The following is a 26,346-nucleotide window of genomic DNA, read 5'->3' on the forward strand; positions in this document are numbered from 1 at the left end:
CCACACGACATTGTACAACAAAAGAAAACTACATACAGGAATATAGTAAAATACCCTGCTAAAATACAAACTCCTAGAAACAAATGAAGGGGGCTTGCTTATATGCACACACATATATGTAGCTGAAATGGATTAGAAGGGGAGGTTATAGTCCCAAAATATTTTCCTCCCAAAGTATTTTTACAAGTGAGGTGATTAAAGTGAGCTGGATTTTATAGGGGTCTGTGTTCTACACCATAGAGTCCAGCACATCACTTGTAAGCTTAAAATGTGATCTTTAAAAATGTTGAGGAAGATATGGTAGATAATCATCAGTATTAGCCTGTAGAAGCAGTTGTCAAATATAGCCAGCACTAGCACCACTAATAATTTTAAAGATCAGTTGTGTCAATTTAAAGTCAGTCCGTCCACCTCTTTGCAGGCAGCCCATATATAACATACAAGGTCAGCATAATATGGTCATGTTAGCTAAAACCAATCAGCAATTTTGCCATTGCAAGCAAGCAATGGAGCATCTCTGCTGAGAGCCCTTCAAAGAAAAATTTAGAATAAATGAGGCTTTTGAGATTCCAAGGGCATGTGTTGCTGTTATGAGATAGTCACAGAATAAAGACACCATGGGTACAAATGGTGTAACAGAGGCTGGAGAGGAAACTTGCATATCGCATCAGATGTGATTTTTGTGTAGAAGTCCTAGCAAAAAGGGAGACCAGTATGTATTCTTAAAATAACTCACTGTATTGGAACTAATCCTTTTTATACAAACAGACTCAGTCCACTTTAATGTCTCTGCTTATTAATGTCTGATACCCAAAACAAGACATAGATCTTCCAAAAGCTGAGGGTGAAATAGCCGTGATGTATCCAGCTGGCAATAAAATTCAGGCATTTTTTCAGACCATAGGCTGAGCTTGAAGAGTTCCAGGGCCCACCTCTTGAATACTGTGTGTGGATGTGGTCGCCCCATCTCAAAAAAGAAATATTAGAATTGGAAAAGGTTCTGAAAAGGGCAACAAAAATGATTGGGGTATGGAACAGCTTCCATATGAGGAAAAATTAAAAAGACTGGGACTTTTCAGCTTGGAAAAGAGACAACTAAGGGGGGGATATGATTGAGGTCTATAAAATCATGACTGGTGTGGAGAAAGTAAATAAGGAAGTGTTATTTACTCCTTCTCATAACACAAGAACTAGGGGTCACCAAATGAAATTAATGGGCAGCAGGCTTAAACAAAAGGAAGTATTTCTTCACACAACGACAGTCAACCTGTGGAACTCCTTGCCAGAGGATGTTATGAAGGCCAAGCTATAACAGGGTTCAAAAAAGAACTAGATAAATTCCTGGCGGATAGATCCATCAATGGCTATTAGCCAGGATGGGCAGGGATGGTGTCCCTAGCGTTGGTTTTGCCAGAAGCTGGGAATGGGTGACGGGAAGGATCACTTGATGAGACACTTGTTTCACAAAGGATTTCAAGATTTTGAAATGTTTTCATTCCTATGCAGAACAAATCCCCAAAATTTTGAAATTCTCTCTGAAAAAAGTTTTTGGGGAAAAAATTGTTTCAAATTGATCAAAATGTTTTTATCTCGTTTTATTTTGATTTATTTTTTATCTTATATTATATAGTGAAACAAAAATTGAAAAGTTGCATTCCAGAAATGTTGAAACAAGACATTTCAGCATTCTCAGAGGAATTCTTCTATGTTTTCCTCTAAAACAAAATGTGAGCAAAATGAGCAAAATCATGTCAAGTGTTTCAATTTTGATGGAAAATGGTCCTATTGAAATTTTAGGGCCAGCTCTACTCATGGATGAGAGAGGGAGTTGTGTCTCAGTCAAGCTGATGATGCTTTCTCACCCATTGTTTAGAAATAAACTTGCCAAGAATCTTTACATATACACTGACCACTGAAGGAGTGTTGTGGAACTGTGAGAAAATTTAATGATTAATAACTCAAGCGTATAGAAAGTTATCTGTATTACAAAATAGATAGTGCATTGTTCAGCTGCTTTAAAGTTATTTTCCAAAACAGCTATGAAATTAGCAAAATCCTCACTGGAAATGACATGTAAATCCATAGGTGGCTGATAGGGGTCATGGAAATTGTTTATCCAGATCCCTTAGGCCGCTTTGAAGATCTCAGCATTGTGAATGCTGATTTTTGAAAATGTATTTTATTTGCAAAATATAATTTGCAATGTTCTGGTTTGAAGCTGGTGCCTCTTCTGTCCGTGTATATGGAAGTGTCATTCTTCATGGAATACAATTGTGATCCAGGGTAATTGTTTTTTTCCTACAGCTTCAAGTAGTGGGACAAGGCTTCATAGAGGCTATGTAGAAGAAGCTACATTAGAAGACAAGCCGTCGCAAACTACTCACATAGTGTTTGTTGTGCATGGTATTGGGCAGAAAATGGACCAAGGAAGAATCATCAAAAACACAGCTATGTGAGTGCTTTATTATATGTACAGTAGTGACTCTGAAGTCAATATGAAGACTCTGCTGACATTATTCAGGTAGCTTATAAATGACAGCCTAGTCTTCAGTGTAAGACATACCTTTTTCTGGGGCCATTTATTTTGATAGTGTGGATGCGCCAATGTTCATTGCTTTTTTTCACCTTAAAGTTTAAACTTTTGTGCCTAGTTAGAGCAGTGCCTGGAAGAAGCACAAGATTTTAAGGCTATGTCTGCACTGCAGCCTATGTCAGCAAAACGTATGTCGCTCGGGTGTAAATATTCCTCCCCCTGAGCGACATAAGTTACGCCGGCATAAGTGTTCATGTGCACAGCGCTATGCCATCAGGAGCGCTTCTCCCACCGACATAGCTTATGCCGCTTGCAGAGATGGGTTTTTTTTCTCGCCTGTCTGCATAGAGCGTCTTCCTCAGACACACTGCACTGCTGCAGCGCTGTACATACAGACATGGCCTTTAGTTTGTTTTAGTCCTGGCCAGTACCCTTCACCATATGGGGGCAGGGCAGAGGATTTCTAGGACTGGTGGTCAGTGGCTCACTTGGTCAGGTGAGGAGAGGTGTTCCCTTGCTTCAAATCAGAGTGAATATCATCTTGTCCTTGACTGGCAGAACAGTAGGTGAGTTTAAAGGTATCTTGGAGGGGAGAAGGAATATGAGGAGTCAGTCTGGCTATTGTCACTCTGACAGTAGAAGGCCAAGATTATTTAAGTATGAGTGGAGGTTGACTTATTCTGCATAGAGATCTACTGGAAAGAGAAACACGTATCCAAAGCTTACTAATGACCACCAAACCTTTCCATAAACATCTTTTGATGAGACTGACAAGTGAATGTTATGAATTTGTGAAGACGATAAAATATATACACACACTCATTGACAGTCATACTTGCTATGGTGTATGATAGCCAAGCTCATGACTCTTCACTGGTCTATGAAGGCTGATCCTAAAATCATCTACTGGAAGAGAGTTATCAGCATTTTGGCTCTTAAAAAAGTGTACTTGATCATCTGAGTATGTTGTGCCTCATCCATTCTAAGAATGAAAATCCAGTTTTTATTTTGTCTTGTGTGGCAGCTCAATAAAATACTGATGTGTCCTAGTGAGATCTGAGTAGATACGTCTTTTTAGGAGGTGCGTGTAAGATTGGTTTGCTTATTAAATGTTTTCATTTAGTTTAAAGAGCTAGTTTGATAATTAAAATGTAATAGCAGAAGCCTTAAAATTTGTTTTCCTAGCCAGTCTAATAGTCCTAGCTAGCATGCCCTGATATAATTTTTTAATCGAGTTTGAGCTGATGGGGCATGGGAGTGCACAGGAAGTCACTTGTTCTCCAGAGGCCAGGTTACCACCATGCCAGAGGGCTGTTGGGAGTAGGGAAGAGCCATGCTTGGGACTCAGAGAACTCATGCCCGACAAACGTTTGTTTATTTTTTTGCTAGACAACAGAGGATTTGTTGTGGAGTCTTGGTGTTGAGGTGCTAAACTATATTTATCTATTTGTCAGGTACACTGATGGTAAAGATTTAATAATTTCATAGATTCATAGATTCTAGGACTGGAAGGGACCTCAAGAGGTCATCGAGTCCAGTCCCCTGCCCTCATGGCAGGACCATATACAGTCTAGACCATCCCTGATAGACATTTATCTAACCTACTCTTAAATATCTCCAGAGATGGAGATTCCACAACCTCCCTAGGCAATTTATTCCAGTGTTTAACCACCCTGACAGTTAGGAACTTTTTCCTAATGTCCAACCTAAACCTCCCTTGCTGTAGTTTAAGCCCATTGCTTCTTGCTCTATCCTTAGAGGCTAAGGTGAACAAGTTTTCTCCCTCCTCCTTATGACACCTTTTTAGATACCTGAAATTTCATTTCATAGAATCATAAAATCATGGAAAGATAAGGCTGGAAGGGACCTCAAGAGGAGACCAGCCCCCTGCACTGAGGCAGGATTAAATATACCCAGAGACCATCCCTGACAGGTGTTTGTTTAACCAGTTCTTAAAAACTTCTGATGATGGTTCAGGTTATGGACGTGATTCTGCAAACAGTTTGGCACATGTGAGTAACTTGAATCATATGAGTAGTTCCACTGATGTTTTCACAAAAGTCAGTGTAACTACTAACAAGAATATTACATGTGAAAGTATGTGCAGCATTGGGTTCTATATTTTTACCTGACTTCATAAATGATAGCTACTATGTAAACCTTCATTTAGATTCTTCAATAAAATCTAGATCCAGTGCTGATGCATCAGTAACTCTATTGCTGTAGTTATGAAGTGGACTGGTATATTATCTAAGTGTTCAGCTAACTTAAATTATCATTCAACTCTGTCGTGTTTTCTTAGGATAGATTAGATTTCTTGCTGTACTAGTCACATAAACCAAGTAAACCTTTTTATTTCAACTATTGTAGAAGATAAAAGTTGTCGTCTTACAGCAGCAATGTGCTGGTCTGAGACGGTCTACACTACAGCAGCTATAGCGGTGCTTCTGCACTGATGCAGCTACGTCGCTGTAGCGCTTCTGCTGAAGACACTCTAAGCTGACGGGAGACAGTTCTACTGTCTGCTTAATAACTCCTGCCTCTGTGAAAGGCGGTAGCTATGTCAGCGAGAGAAGTTCTCCTGCCAACGTAGCGCTGTCCACACTGATGCTTAGATTGGCATAATTTACATCATTCAGGGGTGTGGATTATTCACACCCCTCGGTGATGTAAATTATACTGAAGTAATTTGTAGTGTAGACATAGCCTGATTCTCTTCTAGTGCTTTCCTGCTCCTACATGTTAAAAGTTCAAGAGCAAGTAATGTAAAACAAAGGGGCAGAGACCAGGATCCCTTGATAAAATGACAGGGCTAATCTCCAAAGCAACGCATATGAAACCTTAGATTCTTCTTCGAGGAGTGTCCCTTTGGGTGCTCCACTTTAGGTGAATCTGCACCCCTGCATTTGTAATTGGAGATTTTTAGTAGCCGTGCCTGACTGGGTCACACATGTGCTGTCCCCGTCTCGCACTGTCTCAGGCAGTTACATAGTGCTGTGCGACCAACCCTCCCTCATTTCCTTCTCTACCGCCCTTGGCTTGAGACGGAACATTTGGCAGTGCCTCTGAACTTTATATTTAGTCTAGCTTAACTTTAGAACACTAGTTAGTTAGTTAATAGTTTAATACCGTACCTCTTCCCCATTTATTCTTTCTTTAAAATAAAATTCTTAGGAATTTAAGTTTGTTATTTCAGATACCCCTTAGTATAGTATAGTATAGTTACCCTCACAGGAAAAACCCTATACTAAGGGGCACGCCCAGCTCCCCGAGTATTAAACGTTGCCTCACTTGCCGATCTTCAATCCTGGTGTCTGATGGGCACTCCCAGTGTGTCCGCTGCCTTGGCAAGACACACATACCATAAAAGTGCTCCCACTGCTACAATCTCAAGGCTCATGCCAGGAGAGCAAGGGACCTACTGCTAAAACTCCTCATGATGGAGAAGTCTCTGTGTCCAGGATCACGGACCAACTGCACCAAGACTGTCCACTCTGAGGTAGCGGGACCATCCATTATCACGGGTATCATGTGAACCAAAGACCCTAAGTGGGCTGACTCAGAAAAAGGCACTACAGGGAAACCTACCATCCTTGCCTCAGTACTGCTGGAGCTGCTCAAACATGTGAAACCGAGCCGCTGGGCTACAGTCTATGGCATCGCAGTCTATGGCACCACCTTCTGCCTCCACAGCGCATAGTGCACGACCCTTGTCACCGACAATCGCAGTAAAGGCATCGGTACCACTGACGACAACACTCATCGGTACTGATGCTCTCCAATTTCTCTGCCATAAAGATCTTCTGGTCTCCTCAGCACCAGAATCTCCACTCCTCAGTACTGACCTTACTCCAGCACGCTCGGTACCGTGCCAGCTTACCACACCACCCAGATCAGCTCCTCGTTTATCCAGCGACGTGGATGATGATGAAGAGTATATCTACTCCTCCCATTATTCCTTGCCTGTTCACCCAGCTACCAGACCAGCTCCACCAGAGTACCATGAATACCACCCAGACCTGAAACTCAAGGATGGTACAGACGTCCATGGATGCCCCACCTATGCCATTTCCACCACAGTGGCCTTACTGGGACCCATGGGCGGCATACTGCCAACACTATCCTAAGCCTCCCAATCCACTCAGGGAGAGGTCAAGGCATTCCACATCATCCTCTGTACCCATACCTTCAGAACCTCCGGAAGAGGCAGTCGCGGAATTGGAGGAGACTTTGGATCAGGAAGTCACACCAGCTGCAAATATTTCATCTTCTACCTTGCCCCCATCCACAATGGGGAATGACTTTAAACCGTTCCAGGAACTGTTTAAGCCGATTGCAGATACCCTGGAGATACTGCTCCCGTTCCAGCCCTCAATGTCCTAACAACCTCCTTCTAAACAACAGTTTTCAGGGTTTGGTTGAGGACCAGAGACATCTCCCACTTTTTCTGTTGCTGGGCCCATCCGACACCATCCATCCATTCAGAGACCGTCTGACTCCATTTCATCCAATGTGACGAAACATCACTAGGGAGTTGGACTAGATGACCTCTTGAGGTCCCTTCCAACCCTGATATTCTATGATATTCTATGATCACATCAGACAAATGGGTATTAGAAATCGAGACTGGATATTCCATCCAGTATACTTCCCTCTCCGTCCCTCTTCAGGGACCCTTCTCATGAACATCTATGACGACGGGAGGTAAACCATCGCAAATGCCTCTAAGAGCAGCAGAACCAGTACCAACACAACACAGAGGGAAGGGTTTCTACTCCCATTACTTTCTAACCTAGAAAAAAAACGAGGTTGGAGGCCCATTCTTGACTTAAGAAGATTCAACAAATTTGTGAAGACTCAGCGATTTTAGGATGGTCACACTAGCAATGATAATTCCAGCACCAGAATGAGGGGACTGGTTCTTGGCCCTTGACCTCCAGGATGCAGATTTCCACATAATGATACATCCCTCACACAGGGAGGTTTGTTCTGAGAACAGATCATTTCCAGTACAAAGTACTCCCCTTTGGATTATCCTCTGCTCCATAGGTATTCTCAAAAGTCTATGGGGTGGCAACCCACCTCTGCAGACAAGTGGTCATAATATTCCCCTGTCTGGATGATTGCCTGCTCAAAGCATTGACTCAAGAAGAGGCACTAAAAGCTACCCAAAAGACAGTAGCTCTCTTCACACAGCTAGGTCTACAAATAACAAAAATCAACATTCACACCGGGGCAGAGATGAGTTAATCGGTGCCTACCTCGACTCTCTGGAAGCTACAGCTTCTCTTCCCTTTCACAAGTTTACCACTCTAGTCAATCTAATCATCACAATGCAAACCAGCCTATAGACATCGGCCAGGACCTGCCTCCAACTGTTAGGCCATATGTCAGCAATGACATTTGTTGTCAAACACTCCGACTGCACGTAATGCCTGCAAGACTGGCTCAGGACAGTGTATATTCCACCCAGACACACACAAACAAGCGTCTTACAATGCCAACCACACTAAAAAAATTCTCTATATTGGTGGACTCAACCACACGACCTTTGCACAGACCCCTCCATCAATGATACTCACATCGGACGCTTCTCTGCTAGGTTGGAGAGCACATCTGCACAACCACACGATCCAAGGCTGCTGGTCCCCATTGTAATCACACAACACATAAACCTACTGGAGATGCAGGCAGTCCGCAATGAATGCTCACACTTCATAGCCATGATCAGGAAAAGACAATGTCGCTTTGTATGTTTTATATAAACTGATAAGGCCACACTCCCTATGCACAGAAGCCATGCTACTATGGAACTGGTGCATCCACCACAATATCGACATCTCAGCTTCCTACCTACCAGGATGCGAAAACACTACTGCAGATGCACTGAGCAGAAAAATTTCTCATGACCACTAGTGGGAAATGAACATCAGGGTACTACAGAGCATATTCAGACACTGGGAGTTCCCAATAGAGACCTCTTTGCAACAACCCAGAATGCCAAATGCCCATACTTTTGCCCCAGAGCAGGACTGGGACCCCGTTCTCTAGGCGATGCTTTTCTCTTCAAATGGGATGCACATCTATTGTACGCTTTTCCCCCAACCCCCCCTTTTAGCCAAGGTCATACGCATGATAAGGACCCAAAGTCCTCAGTCTTTAGAGTCTGTCTTTATAGGGATCCATCCTCATACAAGTCTATGGGGTTTGCCTTGTCATGCTGTTCTCACATTTGAAGTGATAATCAATCATGCAGATGGCACAGCAATGACGGTTTGTTGTTATCTTGCTCTTTGGTTCTTCGATCCCCCTGTCCTTGGGGCTGTTGGGGGTGGATTCTGGTGTGCCCTCAGGGTTATCGGGTTATCTCGCCCAGCACATTCTTTGGCCAAACGGTCCTGTCGGAGGGTAGTTGGTTTTTCCTCCTCCAGATGTGGTATCATTTATTATGATTCTAAGGCTGGCACCTCAACCTTTTATTACCCATCCAAACATACAACCGCAATCACACTCTATTTCACTTAGCATTTTTCCTATCACATCTATATTTTATTACCTATTCATTCTTTAACATAACCATTCTAAAATCATTGGGGCATGACAGACTCCAATAAACCTATTCATACCATTTGTTACATATGAAAAGAAAAGCAAGCAAGATAAAAATACAAGAGTGGGGGGTTAACAGATCTTATTCCTGAGTTCAGGAAAACAGTTGTAACAGCAACTGTCCTTAATGGTAATCTTATCACTTTAGAACAGACTTTTTGTCTCAGGATGTGCTTCTACAATTAACACAGACCTTGTAAACTGACAGGCATATTTCAGTTAGCACAGACTCAGCAGGCTGAGAGGCGTATTTCTTTCTAATGGTCAGGCCAAATCTGGGGTCTGCTCTGGGCCATTCTTTCTCACATTTTCCCATAACATAAATGTATTAATTATTACTTTTATCCAATATCTTCCGTTACGGCTCGGTTTATTGTAGCAGAAGCTCAACTACACCCTGCAGAAGCATAGCTGTACCACCCGTTTACCTCCCCCACATCCCGAGGAGAGAACACCGAGATCCTTTTGCATTTCCCCTTTATTGTAATCATCAGCCCTCCCCATCCCCAGGTGGGCAGTTCTGGTCTCGGCCCAATAATTGCCCTCTAATTTCCCTGCTAAATTCCCTGCTCCTGTTTGTTTACCCTCGTTCATGACCATTGTTCCCATATAAGGGGTTGTTGTTGAGCACTTGGCTATCTCTGTCAGTGAACACCTGTAAGCTTGTCATTTTGGGGTTTTCCGTGTCTCTCTCTGCCGGCACCTACCAGGCAGACTCAATGTAACTCCCCACACAGAGGAGGTAAAGGACATTCTTTTAAACAGCAGAAGGTCTGCTAGATGGTGTACCTACCTGCGCAAATGGAAGAGATTCCATGCATGGTGCCAAAATAAGCAAACGATGGCCACTACTTCTCCTTTACCAATGGTGCTGGATTACATACTGGAACTCAAAAAATCTGATCTCTCGAGCTCGATCAGAGTACACCTCATGGCAATCACAGTGTTCCATCACGATGTGGATGAGTTCTCAATCTTTGTTCACCTTACCACTAAATGCTTCCTCTAGGGTCTTTAACCTGAAACACAAGGCTCTACCCCATCATGGAACTTCAATCTGGTGCTTCAGTGCCTTACGGGAACCATTTTTGAACCTTTAGTGATGTGTTAGTGATGTGTTCGCTTCTCCATCATTCGATGACTGTGGCCTTCCTCGTTGCTATCACATGCACCTGAGGAGTAGTGGCGCTGGGGCCCTCATGGCACACCCGCCAGGCCCGGTATTTTTCAACAGCAAAGTTACCCTAAAACCACATCCCCAATTCCTACCTAAAATAGTTTCAGCATTGCATTTGAATCAACCCATCCATCTCCCACTGTTCTTCCCAAAACCTCATGGGAACAAATGAAAAGCAATGCTTCATATCCTGGACATCCAAAGGGTGCTAGCTTTTTACATTGAAAGGACAAAGTCTTTCAGAAAATCACCAAAGTTATTTCTTTCCATTACGGAACGATCTAAGGGATCTAACGAGCATATCCAAACAAAGGCTGTTGAAATAGATCTCCGACAGCATTGATTTTTGCTATCCCCATCAACAACTACAACCCCCATCGGGGACCCACACACACTCCACCAGAGCACTATCTACATCGATAGCTTTCCTCAACAATGTGCCTACTATGGACATCTGCAAAGTAGCAACCTGGGTGTCCATCATATGTTCACACATTACTCCATAGAGCAGCACTTGTCATCAGACGCTCTACTGGGACTTGCGGTTCTATCATCTGCCACTATTGCAACTCCTAAGCCCCTTCCTTCCACAGAGAGAACTGCTCTACAGTAACCTTAAGTGGAGCATTCACAGGGAAGCTCCTTGAAGAAGAGGGGGTCTCATTTCTGTATTGAAGCAGGTTCTCTCAGGGTATTTGGGTGGTGATCTACTTCTCTGGTGGAGTGTCCTTGTAGAGACCTCACACCCATGGTTGCCACCTACCACGCCACACTGGAACCCGTACAGTATGTCACCAGACTACAACCCATACTCATTGGGGACCGATCCTGAAAGAAATCTTTCCTGAACCCCTTCTTCTGGCCTTCAAACAACCCCACAACCTCATCATCTGAAGCAAGCTCCTCACAGACCAGGACACACCAACTCAAAGCAGCAGACCCTGCCAGAACAACAGATGCAAAACTTGCAGACGTGTAGCAGTGGAAATAATGATCAACACCCCCCACAACACACCTTTCAAGATCTGTGTCCTACACATGTGGTGTACCTCATCCAATGCACCGACTGCCCCAATAACAGCTATATGGGTAAAACTAGACAATCACTATGCTCTCGAATGAACTCACTCATGAAAATGATAAGACAAAAACACCCTATCACCTCTGGGTGAACACTTTTCACAAAACAGTCATTCTATATCTGACTTATTAGTCCTCATCCTCAAAGGAAACCTGCACAACACTTGCAAAAAAACAAGTCTGGGAGCTTAAATTCATAACTTTGCTAGACTTTAAAAATCTTAGGCTAGGTCTCCACTGGCAATTGAATGGCACAACTTTTGTCTTTCAGAGGTGTTAACCCCTCCCCCCCCGAAAGACAAAAGTTTTGCCGCGACAAGTGCAGGTATGAATGGTGCACTCCTGCCAACAAAGCTAACCCCTGTCGTTGAGGGTGGAAGTTTTTTGTCGGCAGGAGAGCCAACATAGAGCATATTTAAGAAATAAACAGTACAAAAGATTTGAAGAGTCAGTTGTCGATCATTGGGGGAACATACAGAGTATGGGGAGGATGTTATGTCAGGGTTGGCAGCACACATAGTACATACAGACTGTGATGTCTCCAATGGGGGGGGGTAAGCAGTGGGCGAGATCAAGGCACAGTTGGCAAGCGGTGAGGGTCAATCATCCACATAGAGGGTACAAATAGTCATGGGTACAGGTAGGTGGGCTGGGTAATGGTGATGGGGCGACCCTCACGTGGTGGGATTCAGTTAGGTTGGGTAAGTTCAGGGAAAAAGGCCCAGCGGGGGGGGGGGGGGGGATAAGGGGCCCCTCCCCCCTTGGGGGGGGGGGGGGTCCCCCCGGCTCACTCTTGGCATTGGCGGTGGCCGAGGAGGTTGGGTGGGTTCAGGGTTCAAGGGATAAGGCCCATCGGAGGGGGGGCATATAGGCCCCTTCCCCCTTGCGGGTGGGCGAGGTCCCCTCAGCTCACTCTCGTTATCAGCGGTGGCCAGTGGGGTTGGGCCGGTTCAGGGCTCGGGGGGGGCGGGGATATGGGTCCCTTCCCCTTTGCGGGTGGGCGAGTTCTCCCCGGCTCACTCACGGAATTGGCGGTGGCCGGTGAGGTTGGGTGGGTTCGGGGCTCCGGGGGTAAGGTCTCGTAGGAGGGGGTTTAAGGGTCCCTTCCCCTTTGTGGGTGGGCGAAGTCTCCCTGGCTCATTCTCAGCATTGGAAGTGGCCGGTGAGGTTGGGGCTCAGGGGGTAAGGTCCCTTCCCCCTTGTAGGTGGGTGAGGTCTCCCCGGCTCGCTCTCGGAATTGGCGGCTGCACAACTTTTAGCTAAAAGCTAATGTATTGTACTGTTACAATAATTTGTAACCCACTAAGCGTCCTTTTTGTCCTGTGACTGGAGGGGTGTTAATAGGCCACTTCATCTTGAATGGTCCCTTACAATATGTGCTAACTACTTAGGCTGAACTAATCTGTTCAATCTTGTATTTGTCTGTGACACTGAGTACCTTTCCCACACTTGAAGAAGAGCTCTGTGTAGCTCAAAAGCTTGTCTCTCTCACTCATGGAAGTTGGTCCAATAAAATAAATTACCTAACCCACATTGTCTCTCTAAAATCCTCTGACCGACACAGCTACAGTAACACTGCATGATGATAAAGTCTGTCTCTCCTGGACAATATGCAATTAAAGGGTCGCTTAATCTTTTTTCCCATAGATTCAAATTTATCAATGGGGGATTATCAGCTATGTTCCAGGGAAAAGATTTAAAAAAAAAAAAAAAAAAACAAAGTAGTGACTTCTTCAAGAAATATCTGCCACACCAGCATGACAGTTGATTTCACAAACTATATTAGCAGCACAGTGCACTTTTGTGCTGATACTTTTGCACAAATAGAGAAATAAACAAAATAAGTCACCTTGGTTTGTGCTCCATTAGAAACACGAGGGTAGGGAAAATCAGATCTTGCCCACTGGAAAAACACAGAATGGACAGGAAATATTTTTAAGGCTCTCCAGGTTTTAAAGACCAAAACAGAGTGTGTGGTGGGGGTAGAGGGGAAATAGTTCAGTATGGTTTTAAATACGTATGGTTTAATAAGGAATCTGTGTCTGCAGCCATACTCAATGCATACTTTAGGGAGAAATCAGGCCCCGTAGATCAGCATAGAGGATCGGACCTCCATGTGCTGATCTTCCCTTTCTGCATGGAATGGGGAGCTCATCAGCCTCCATGGCACCATCCATCGCCAGGCCTGGTGAAGGCCTCTCTGTAGAGTTTGGGAGAGGGTGCAGGGAAGGAGCGGGCAGGTCAGTGGCCAGGCCTTTAAGGGAGTGTAAACATGCACTGTCTCTTTCTCTCCAGCCCTGCAGAAAATCACTGGAGTGTCCCCTGGCCTAGAGTACTGCACTAGAGTACCCTCCTATGGGTTTGACCTTTGTGGGGGGTGATCTGGGCATAAGCATAAACTGTAACTTTTGCCTGTATCTGGTGTGCCTCTCTATGAATCTCATATTTTTATTTCCAAGTCATGTACAATCTACACCTCTGCTCATGGCAAAAAAATTGCAGCCTTGCTGCACAGATTTTTTTTTGAATTTCCGTTTTAAAAATTTCACAGTTCTCACACTGACCCAGTTGGAGGACATTTTAACTGTAATTATGGATGGGCTAGTGACCTGGACCAAGGCTCCTGTAGCGTGCTCTATCTTCAAATCACTGGCTCTGACAGAAATCACCATTGGTTAGGTGGTGTTCATTGCAAAGGTCAAAACAAAATTCTACTTTATGAAGTATGGTTTTAAACTTTATCTGTTAATTGCATAAAAATATGGAGTGCAATCTCATCGTTGTTTGTGAGGTGCTCAGATACATTGCTGATGGGAGTCTTCCTGTAAGTAGATAGGATCTATAGATCTGTCAGTGGAATCCAGTTCCAGATGAAATAGACTTCTGAAGGATGTGGCATGATGTATCTGTTAACTTTGTTTCCTCACTGTAGTATTTAAACACATTTCCTATCTAAATGTAGCTTGGCAGCTGGCACAAGCTGTTCCTGTCAAAGCTGATATTAGCTACAAAACTAATCTTAAGAAGGGACAGTACTTCCTGCTCAGCTAGAACAATTATTCACCTTACTTAACATAAACAAGATATTGCACTATGTTCTGTCTGGATAGCATAGCAGAGTGGATCATTATTGCTTATGGAGGAAAATGTCATAGGTTTCTAATCTCAGATAGATGAGTATTGGCATAGTTCAGTGGTTCTCAAATTGTGGGTCAGGACCCCAAAGTGGGTCGCGACCCCAGGGGCCGCCAGGGCTGGCGTTAGACTTGCTGGGGCCCAAGCCCAAGCCTGAGATCTTCAGTCCTGGGCAGCTGGGCTCAGGTTACAGGCCCCCTGCCCAGGACTGAAGCCCTTGGGCTTCAGCTTTGGCTGGCTTGTCCACCCAAGGTGGTGGAACTCTGGCTTTTGGCCGACCCACGTGAGGGGGCTCAGGCTTCGCTACCCACTCCTGGGGTCACGTAGTAATTTTTGTTGTCAGAAGGGGGTCACGGTGCAATGAAGGTTGAGAGCCGCTGGCATAGTTTATTTTATTGGTTATTTTGATTTGCAGTCTAATGCAGCATTACAATGTAAGAATGGAAAGACGTTCTTCAGTACTGTCTTTCTGGATAATGCATCCCTCCTGGTTTTGGATCTCCCAGCATTCCCTGTGACCCAACCTTACTATTTTGGGGATTTTAATCTTGAACAATCCTAAATGAAGAAAATGCATCTCTGATATCCTGTTAATTTGCCTACATGCTTTTTGGGGCCTCTTTGGATGGATATTTTTGTGTTTTGTTCTTTTAGATTAATGCCTGTTCATAGTGTTGAGTTTTGTTGAAACAGACAGTGATTCTTACTCTTCTAAATCATTATTTTTCCTTGGGCATACTAGTTGGCATTTTTTTCTTAGCTGAAGTGTTGTTTTCTGTCCATATTTCTAATCTCTCTAGGTTACCTTCATTCCTGAATAATTTAACTTTCTCAAAGTTTTGCTGGCCTTTTTTGTCTATGCTCGGAAATTTTACTGAAATAGCTATTCTAGAATAAATTTTCTGGAATTGTTATTTTGGTAAATGTCCAAGTGTAGATAGAGGGATATCTTGCACCTCATATATGTTTCTTCTATCCTTGGAACAACTTGAATGCATTAAGGGTGCTGTTGCAGTTTTAAGTTTTCCTTTTACCTATTTGACTCTGTTTTGATAGACAGTAGTCTGGCTTTGATAAGGACACAGCTAACTGCCTATTTATAGTTTGTCATTGGTGGCTACGCTTAAATTTTCATCTTTAACTGAGGAATTCAAATGGCTAATGCTGTTTTAACATTCTCAACTGGGGATTGTCTTGCAGGGTAAATGAAGTGAAACGTTCAGTACTTTAGCTTTACTAGAGCTTAGCAGTATCTAATTGGCAGCAAAGAGGAAAAAAATGATAGCAGTTGAATAAAGCCTCTTAACATAACTAATAATTCTGTTCAGCTTAGAATGTCTACTGCAGCTGGTACTGAACAGTGTTCCCCACAATTTTAAATGCTTTCCTAAAATTTTGCATTGTGGATTTTATTTTATAGACATCTAATGCATAACTCCATGTATTAAATCAAGAATGAGCAGGTTACATATATTTTCCCATTAAATTTTAGCCACATAAATTCAGTTTATCCTGCACTGTCAGTTTGTGTCCACTATTGAAAAGTACTCTTTATCTGCTGTATGAGAGGAACCTAATGTACTACGCTAAGAATCTCCAAGGTGGCATTGAAGCAAACTTACTTGATTAAAAAAAAATTAGGTAATGGGTAGGGCTCAAACTTTTTGGTAAGTGGAGCTTTCTGTGCAAAATCTGCTTTTTAATGTTTTGATTTTGAAACAGCTGCCAAAAAGTGAAAAATACTCCTGGTCTGTAATTTAATTTCTCATAATGAAAACATCTGTTAATCTGGACTCCACTTCTGGGAAGAGTGTATATTAAGGATAATTTCCCCGAGTGGGGGGAACAAGAACTAGATATGTTAGAATTTTATATGCAAATATGGGATGCATCTTAGATGGTAAATCCTGATGTCTTAAGCTACGTCCTCACTGGGGGGGGGGGGGAGGGGAGTCGATTTAAGATACGCAAATTCAGCTACGCGATGCTGAATTCGACGTATCGGAGCCGACTTACCCCGCTGTGAGGACGGCAGCAAATCGACCTCCGCGGCTCCCCCGTCGACGGCACTTACTCCTACCTGCCCTGGTGGAGTACAAGCGCCGATTCGGGGATCGAATGTCGCGTCCCGACGAGACGCGATAATTCGATCCCCGAGAGATCGATTTCTACCCGCTGATTCAGGCGGGTAGTGTAGACGTAGCCTTAGTTATCAAGAGACCAAAATACCTATGGGGAGAAAAATTACTAATAAAAAAACCCTAATAAATGTAAAACTGGATATAGTCAACTTCAGCTCTCCCTTTGTTTCCAGTTGTGGACTGAATGCCTGTAATGCTGTCACTTGGAGCGCTACAGTTCAGTCCCTTGTGGAAGCCTGCCAACAGAAAATTCCAGGATGCCTTGGAAGGTCACTTGAATAGGATTCAGATTGTACTCTCTGCACCAGATGAACCAAGTCCTCCAGATTCACTTGTAGTGCTTAGTGAATAGAAGCTTTTCTGGAAATTACAAGTTGATTAGGTCTCTAAAATATCTGTATTGCTGAAGTCTTATGCCTTCAGGTTTCAGGATGTTGAATTTCATCTCTGCAAATTGAGGTGGTTGAGTGGCCTGTTAGTGAAGGAAACTTTTAAAGACTGGTGGGATCAAAGATGTTCGTGTTGCCACTTTTATCATTCTGAAAATTACTTGGACCTATCAAAAAGCCTGTGTCTCCAACAAAGTAAATGCTTATTGATGTGTCAGCTAAAAAGACTTTTTTGGAATCCCTTCCATTAAAAAATCATTGAAAATTGCATCTGGCAACCAGTAAAGAATTCTTCAGGTGGTAGAACAAGAACTAGAAAAGTAGTTCACCTGAGTTTTTATAACAAGTTTATTTTTATTAGTAGTAGTATTTATTGTTTGTATTGTGGTAGTGCCTAGAGTCCACGCCCCCAACTGTGCCAGTCACTGTACAGGCATATTACAAACAGGCAGCTCCTGCCCCCAAGAACTTACAATCTAAGTGTAAGATGAGAGAACAGGTGGATACAACAATCAGAAGGAGGGAGCACAAGGTCACAGAGACTATTCTGATCATCATGTTGTCCTCCCTTCCTGTACCCTATCCTGGATCTGCTCCTCACAAAAGCCACCCTTTCTTATGGCTCCTCCCAGGTATTAAAATAGCATACTTCTTCCAGCTGTGGATGAAAGAGCAGCACTTGGGGAGGCAAAGAGTATGTCCACCCTGCAGTTGGGAGTGAGCCTTCCAGACTGGGTTGACAGACTTGTGCTAGCTCTGCTTGAGTAACTGTGCCTAAAATAGCAGTGTGGACATTTTGGTACAGAAGGTAGGTTGGACTAGCTGCCTGAGTCCAAGCTCCCTGACTCCCTGGGTCTTAGCTCAGGTGGCTAGCCCAAGCTGCTGCCCTTCCTGGAATGTCCACATTGCTGATTTTTAGCGTGCAAACTCCAGTGGAGCTAGCTGTGATTCTGTCTACCTGGGCTAGGTGGCACACTCAGCTGCAGTGTAGACATACCCCAAAGAACCAGGTTTCAGAGTGATAGCCATGTTAGTCTGTATCGTGTTCGTCTGTATCAGCAAAAACAACGAGGAGTCCTTGTGGCACCTTAGAGACTAACACGTTTATTTTAAAGACCCAGTTATTTCACCTGGCTGGCCTTTCTACCCTTCCTTTCTCCACCAGACAGTCAGCCAGATGGTGGAAAACAAAATCCAGAAGAGTAGAAGTCGAAGGAATGTGTTGGGCCTATGGTGATTATCTCCCCTCCCACAGAAACACCTCCACAAGACTTCCTTAATTTGAGTCCTTTTACGACAGTTCCATTTATACTTCTTTGGGAATGACTTACTGGTTTTGCTGTTCTAGCCATACATTTATATACGGGTTCCCTTCTGAAAAAAAATAGAAGAATTTATGATCCTCAATAGATGGAGCTTTCTCTAAACCCCTTGCATTAATATGCGTGAACAACATCCTACAAAGGGTGTATTATTCCCAATTTACAGATTAGTAAAATGAAGTATTGAGAGCTTAATTTATCCGTGTCACCATCTGGCAGAGCCAGGAATACAACTTTAGTCTTCTGATTCCCAGTCCTGTGTGTAAGAGACCATTCTTTCATTGCCCTATCTGTTAAGTTTTTAAGAGACCAGACTAGTCTCTGGGAAATTGACTGCTGTGTTAATATTTTCTGATCTTGAGAGAGTTGGGTTAAGGACCCATTTATTCTCTCAGTTATGGATGATCTCAGATTGAAGCACTAGCAGAGAAGAGTAGACACTAGTGACTCTGAATAATGTTTTCAGCTCTTCAGACACTATACTTTTTCTATGTTATCAGCTATTAAATTGAATCTGTAAACTTGCTATACTAACTATGAAGCTAATTTGCTTGCAAGCTTTCCAGTTCTCAGTGTTGTATTGAACCTTCCTTATATTGATTGTCAATAAGCTTAGTAATGTAATGAAAGAGAAAGTCATAGTGATAACGGTAAAGATTTTTTAAGTCTGTAATGCACATCAGCTAAATTAAAGGATCATAATTTCATTATTTTAGTCACAGAAATAAAGGCAGCAGAATGAAAGTGCACTGTAATTTTATTCATGACATGTCCCAAAACATTTATTTTCAATACACCATTCTATATACATAAAATTATACCTGTGTAACAAAATGTCTCTTAAGGTCTGCATTGCATCCATTTTTAATATTCTTTTGTCTTTTTATATAAATCCTAAAATAACAGAACTACAGTCACTTGCACTAATTTGATTTACAAGAAGGCTATCCCTTTAATATGATCAAAATTTCAGTAACCAGATCATCTGTAATTGGAAGAAGACAAATTTCCACTTGTTGTTGTGGATCAGTTTTTATCACTTCAGTTGGGTATTATTAATTCAGCCACTTGCTACAGAGAAGTGCTATCTAATAACACGGGGGGGAGGGATAGCTCAGTGGTTTGAGCATTGGCCTGCTAAACCCAGGGTTGGTGAGTTCAATCCTTGAGGGGGCCACTTAGGGATCTGGGGCAAAATCAGTACTTGGTCCTGCTAGTGAAGACGGGGGCTGGACTAGATGACCTTTCACAGTCCCTTCCAGTTCTAGGAGATAGGATGTCTACATTAACAAAAATAAATAAAATAAAGTAGCTTAAAATTCTTAGGTAAATTGAAACAGAGGGAGCACAAAGAAGCCTTATGATAAAAGGACTATCACCAAAAGTTATTCATATGTTAATTTTATAAATCCTGTGTTATGCATCCTGATGTACACCCCTGACTATTTGTAAGGAAACTCAAACAGATTTTTATTTTGGTCAAAATTAAAGGGAAGCCACTGTATATTGATGTTTGTGCAGATGAGCCCTTTATCCATTGGACCCTTGCGTTGATTGCATAAGCTGTTTGCTAAGTGGTTTCAATGTATGAGAGAACTGTATGGCCAGAAGAAACCTTATGTGACACTGCTGCTGTGGGATAGTAGGAGTAGAGACCGAGTCCAATTGCAGGACCTTTTGATTCCCTGTAGATATGACTGTATTTGCCCTGGTATTGTAAACATTGAGATGGATACCACAGGAATGCTTACTGGGTGGGGAAAAAATAATAAAACAGTATTTGTAAGTTGACTTGCAATATTTTTAGTGACTTATGAATATGTTTAGTCAGACAAATATGTCCAGTATATAATCTGACTGGAAAATACTTAAACCCATTTTGAGGAACTTGATTGTAATATGATTTGAAATGTGGAGAGTGGAAATTAAAAAAACAACCAACTAGAAATTCAGGATAGGATACTCTTTTACAAAATGAGAGATTTGAGGAAGTCATAAAATAAATAGATTGTAGTTTTGCTTTGATTTTGTCAGTTTTTCATATTCTTTCTGTAAATATTTTCTTAAAACTGACAGGATATTGTTGTACCCTCTTTGTTTATCATTCCTAAATGTTAAACCCAACTCTTCTACAGTGACTGAGGGACTGACCCTCATTACCCAGAATGAGAGTTAGGTGGACCACTGACTTATGTTTTCAGATGTGCATAAATCCTATCGACTTTCAATGAGACTTAGGCTCCAAAGTCTCTGAAGGCATGTCTACACTACATCTGCTACTGTAGCACTGTAGTGTAGACCCTTCCTACATCAACAGAAGGGTTTTTTCATCAATGTAGTTAATCAGTTTCTCCAAGATGCAGTAGCTAGGTCGATGGAAGAATTCTTCTGCCAACCTTCCTGTGTCTACTCTGGGGGTTAAGTCGACCTAACTATGGAGTTCAGGGCATGGAATTTTTCACAGCCCTGAAGTGACCTAGCTAGGTTGATTTAGTCTTTAAATGTAGACCAGGCCTAAGTCTCTTCTGAAAATGGGACTTAGTTGCTTTTGTAAATTTTACCTTTAATCCATTGTGACAAAAGGTTTGGACTTGTGCTACTAGTGACTGGGCAATGTCTCCAGAGTCTTAAGGTGGTTTTAATAAAAAAAATCCGGAAATAAATATCAAACTAGAAAATGTGCTTGGTTGGTGTCCCTGAGAAAAATGAAAAAAAAGTAATAGTGTGTGGGTGTTGGATTTTTTTGGTGAACTGCTGATAATTTATTTATTTTTATATTTATTTAATGGAGATGTCCTGTCTCCTAGAACTGGAAGGGACCTTGAAAGGTCATCGAGTCCAGCCCCCTGCCTTCACTAGCAGGACCAAGTACTGATTTTGCCCCAGATCCCTAAGTGGCCCCCTCAAAGACTGAACTCACAACCCTGGGTTTAGCAGGCCAAAGCTCAAACCACTGAGCTATCCCTCCCCCCTAGAGTTGCTAGGGTGGACTGCTTCTCCAAATTTGGATGATTGTTTGTAATGGAGACTAACCAGGAAATCCTCTTCATCAGCTTGCCCAAGGGTGGTTTTAGTAATATGCCAAACCCTTCCAAACAGGAATAGAATCCTGCGCACAACCTGGGCCTCTGGGAACTCAGTATTCCATGACGTGAAGGTTCCAATTTGCCTAGACTATACCCCATTGCTTCTGAAAAGAAAGAAGAGATCCACGGATACTGAGATGAGATTGACTTTTGTGGTCCCATAATCTTCCAAGCTTTGGGTGAATTTTATCAGACAACTAAACATCTTTAAAAACCCAACAAAGGTTAGTAACTTAATTGATAGAAAGAAGGCTGCAGTATTTGACGACATATCATCCCAATCTTAAAGGACTCTGATGTACTGTTTCAGTTAATACTTTATTCCTGGTTATAATTTGTATTGTTTTTTATATTTACAACTTCCACCGTTGTATGAATCCTTTACCTTCTCCGGCTACTGTTAGGACCCAGTTATTTCACAAAGGTGTTTCTCTGCTATCCTAACTTCTTGTACTTATTGTGTGGAATTCTGTGCATTCTGCATGTCTGGTGCTTCTGTGCTTTTACCAGTTGTTTGAAGCTAGGAACTGATAGGATGCAATCTGTTTAATATTGATGTTAGTATTTCCGAACTTATGTTAGTAGTACGCCACAAACTGTTCTCTTTCTCAGAAGAGGCAAGAACTTCTCTAGTCTCTGCCTAAGGAGTGTTAGTATTTCCAAGAACGTCTCTTTAGATTTTAAAGTTTTTAACTTTTCCTGTGTCTTGTGCTATATGGCGAACTTATTTTATTCAGTCAAGTGTATTTTCTTTTGTTTTGCTACGCATGTGGCTTGCTAAGGGTGGTGTTATAAATATATTTACCGAATTTCCTGCATTAACTTCTTGATAATCTCTAAAATGGAGATTCTGTGGGAGTAAAGTTAGGCTCTCAAATGAGTTTCTCTGGAACCATCTTGTAAGAAATGGCATAGTAGATTCTTTACTTGCCAGCATTAGGTCAGTTTGTGGTTGAGGTGTTTGTATCGTTCTGTGTGGTCATTCTGTATCTCCTCCTTTCTCCTTCCCTTAAGGATGTCCCCAGGAAATCTGAGGATTTTCTTTCTTCTGCTGCTCTATTTACCCCCACCACATTATTCGTTTGGCCTCATATCTAGGGTTGCCAGGCGTCCGGTTTACGACTGGAACGCCCGGTCAAAAGGGGAGCCTGGCGGCTCAGATCAGCATAGCTGACTGGGCAGCTAAAAGTCCAGTTGGTGGCGCAGCGGGGCTAAGGAAGCAGCCGGGGTAGTGGCAAAACTGCAACTGGCACATTTTCCCACCGGTAGCAGTTGTCCAGCTCATAGGTGCAGGGGCAGCCATGGGGGCTCCACGCACTGCCCCCACCACGAGCGCTCTGGCCCCTCCAGAGGGAGATGCCAGCAGTTTCCGCCCTCCTCCACAGGGAGCCTGCCTTAGCCCTACTGGGAGCCGCCTGAGGTAAGCGCCACCCAACTGGAGCCCACACCCTGACCCCCCTCCCACATCCCAACCCCCTGCCCTAGCCCTGAGACCCTTCCAGCACCCTAACCCCCACCCCCCCCAGCTGGAGCCTGAACCCCATCCCGCATCCAAACCCCCTGTCCCAGCCCAGAGCCCCCTCCCCCATCCTAACTCCCTCCCCAAGCCCGCATCCAAACCCCTGCCCCAACCCTGAGCCCCCTCCCACACCCAAACTCCCTCCCAAAGCCCACACCCTGCACCCCCTCCCGCATCCCAACCCCCTGCCCCACCCCAGAGCCCACACCCCTAGCCAGAGCCTGAACCACCTCCCACATCCCAACCCAGAGCCCCCTCCCGCACCCGGAACCCCTCATGTCTGGCCCCATCCCAGAGCTCATACCCCCGGCCGGAGCCCGAACCCCAATCTCCTGTCCCTGCCCGGTGAAAGTGAGTGAGGGTGGGGGAGAGTGAGTGATGGAGTGAGGGGGGGCGGGGCCTTGGAGAAGAGGCGGGGCAGGGGTGTTCAGTTTTGTGCAATTAGAAAGTTGGCAACCCTACTCATATCCGAGACATCCTTCTGAGGAGGACTAATGGGGCTTCCTTCAGAGCCGGTCAGTACCACTTCTTTATCCTTTGAATGAACTTTCTTGCTGAGTAGACTTCTCCATTTCCTTCTCTTGTGGGCTGAGCATGCTGCTGTACCTCTTAATCACTTACCATCCCATAGGTCTGGGGATCAAGAGGCTAGGAGTACAACCAAACCCAGATTTTAAAAATGGGGGCCGTTTGGTCATCCCCGCTGTTTTAAAATGAGTGTGAAAAAGGGCCATTTCCCTTCCTTTCATTCGTTCCCTCAAAAATCAAAATCCTTTCAGTCAAAATGAAATAAAGTTTTATATCTAGTTTATGGAATAGTTAGCTTCAACTGCTTATTGAAATGAAAAGCTTTCTGATTTCTGAGGGATATAATGTGTACTTTTTGAGGAGGGAATTGTTTTTAAAAACAATGTCCAAATATTATGTTGGTAGAGAATATATTTTTCAAAGCACTCACAAACATCACCTACTTTCTCCTCACAACCTCCCAGTGAGAGAGTAGAGTATGCTTCGTATTTTAGAAGTGGGGAAACTAAAACAGAGACATAGAAGTGACTTGCCCAAAGCCACCTCGAATCTCTCCATCAAATTCAGTGAGCTTTGAATAAGGCAGTGTATAGTGAATGAGTGCCAGAGCTGGGGTAGAACTTGGGATTACCTTGTTTCCTGCTGCATGTTCGTTCCACTAGATGCAGTTGCTTCTAACTCCACAAGTGCAGCTTACCCATAAATCTGTAGGCATGCCTGCAAAGCAGAGCTGTACAATGGGAGTTTGTCACTTGTGTCCAGGGTAGACAATATATGTACACCAGAGAACCTAAGGAGGAGAAAAATCTCACACCGGCTTCCACCAGTTCATCTGAACCAGTATTTCCTGTGTGGGAACCCTAGTGTAGACAGGATTCCAGCCACTTCCAGCTTTCTCACCTTTAGTTAATTGATATGATGATTTAAAAAGAAAGAAGGGGGGAAAAAACCTGGAAACTGACAGACTTCTCTACACTAGCTTCAATACCAATGGGATGTTTTTCCTAAAATTGCCTAGCTGAAGGCAAGTCTATAATAATGATACTACTCCAGCTAAAGGCACTAAAAGGAGTTTGCTTTAAAAAGAAATCTGCACGTTGGAGCACTGGACTAAGTCTCATTCCCTCTTTTCACAACAAACTCGAATGCCTGTAATTGAGGAATAAACAGTCATTTTGGAAATGGCTCTTCTTAGCTCAGGACTACTGCCTTTTTAAAACCAGTTTTTGTGTGTGTTTACAAGTTTTTTTAAAAAGGAACACCATCAACATAAGTCACACTTCTTTCTGAAAATTGTTACCTGCTAGTGTTGTCAGGAACACCCAAGATTACTGTGACTGAAAGAGAGTAGAGAAAAACATAACTTCCTTTACTTAAGTTTGTTTACTTTGTGCGTTATATAGCATTTTTATATATTTTTACTGTCGTCTTTTTATAGGTGGTTAGCCAGCTTCCCTTGTTTTTTGAGTCTCTTTCACACAGCAGCAGAGGAGGGAGACTTTTTTTTTTAAGGAAAATGATTATAAAAGCCCTAAAAATGTCAGGGAGTCAGAAACATATTCAGTGCTTGAAAATACTTTATTTTTTTTTTTAATTAACGAAATTCAAATAAGCCCCATGAATGCCTATGCGCCAGTGTGCTTTAAAAAAAGAAAAGAAAGCTTTAAAGGACAGTTAGTTTATTTGCAGCCATTGCCACCAGTTTGAATACTAATAAATGCTCCTGTTGCTTGCTTTGAGGCCTTTCAAGCCTTCCGACCTCTCCCTTGGTTGCCATCTCACTTCTAAAGCGACAGTCTAACTCTTTGGGCTACATGTAGTCAAACTGATAATTGTTTTCATGGTCATATTTTAAAAATCTAAATTAGCTGCTTTATGTACAAGACGAATCACTTGGGTGAAATCTAGAGCCCATTGAAATCAATAGCATGGACTTCAGTTGAGGCCAGGATTTAACCACTAGGCCTGATTCAAAACCCATTGAAGTTAATGGGAAGACTCCCTTTGACTTTAATAGGTTTTGGGTCACGGCTTTAATATAATTCAATAGCAATTTCAAATACTTTATCTCTTGGTTAATTAATATACAAAGTTTTCCATTATATGAGAATTAAGTACCTTAGTACAGTACATTTTAAGGTCACATGGTATTTAGAAGTAACAGTAAGCATGATATTTTTATTGATGTGTACTGTAATAATTGAAAAGTAACTGAGTTCGATTTGTGTATATAAGGTAACTTTTAATTTGAAATATTGTAATTTTATTTGATGCAACTTGAATCTTAGCTAACATAACAATTTTAATTCTTTTAGGATGCGAGATACTGCAAGAAAAATAGAAGAGAAGTACTTTTGCAATCTTGCAACACATGTTGAGTTTCTGCCTGTTGAATGGAGATCAAAACTTGCTCTTGATGGAGGTACAGTCACTGAAAATACAATTTTTAGGCATGCAGAAGTATTAACAAAATAGTGATTTATATTGGAAAGTTCTTCTCTTTGGGACAAATATGGGAAAAGTGGACACCTAGGTTGACTTGAAGTGTTAATTTCAGTACTTAACTCCTTTTAGATGCATCATAAATCATAATTTTGTAATTGTGTTCTCAGAATTATGTAGCCATATTCTGGATTTTTTTCACATTTTATTCATCAATATACCTTGTAAGACTTTGAATCTAACACTTGAGTCTCTTTTTTTCTAGACACTGTTGATTCCATTACTCCTGATAAAGTACGTGGTTTAAGGGATATGTTGAACAGCAGTGCAATGGATATAATGTATTATACAAGTCCTCTCTATAGAGATGAAGTAAGTGTGTTTT

The 26,346-nt window shown here is 42.6% G+C and overlaps 1 protein-coding gene across 2 annotated transcripts in view; it reads left to right on the forward strand.

Moving 5' to 3' along the window:
- Positions 1-26,346, forward strand: part of DDHD1 (DDHD domain containing 1) — an 84,030-nt gene that overhangs the window by 16,299 nt on the left and 41,385 nt on the right. For both annotated transcript variants that reach the window (XM_024205478.2, XM_024205477.1), the window contains 3 exons: positions 2,305-2,452; positions 25,835-25,941; positions 26,227-26,333. In XM_024205478.2, the coding sequence (XP_024061246.1) occupies positions 2,305-2,452; positions 25,835-25,941; positions 26,227-26,333 (362 nt within the window). The remainder of the gene's footprint in view (positions 1-2,304; positions 2,453-25,834; positions 25,942-26,226; positions 26,334-26,346) is intronic.

This window comes from Terrapene carolina, unplaced genomic scaffold, assembly GCF_002925995.2.
Source record: "Terrapene carolina triunguis isolate 2854851 unplaced genomic scaffold, T_m_triunguis-2.0 Scaffold189, whole genome shotgun sequence".
Taxonomy (NCBI): Eukaryota; Metazoa; Chordata; order Testudines; family Emydidae; genus Terrapene; species Terrapene triunguis.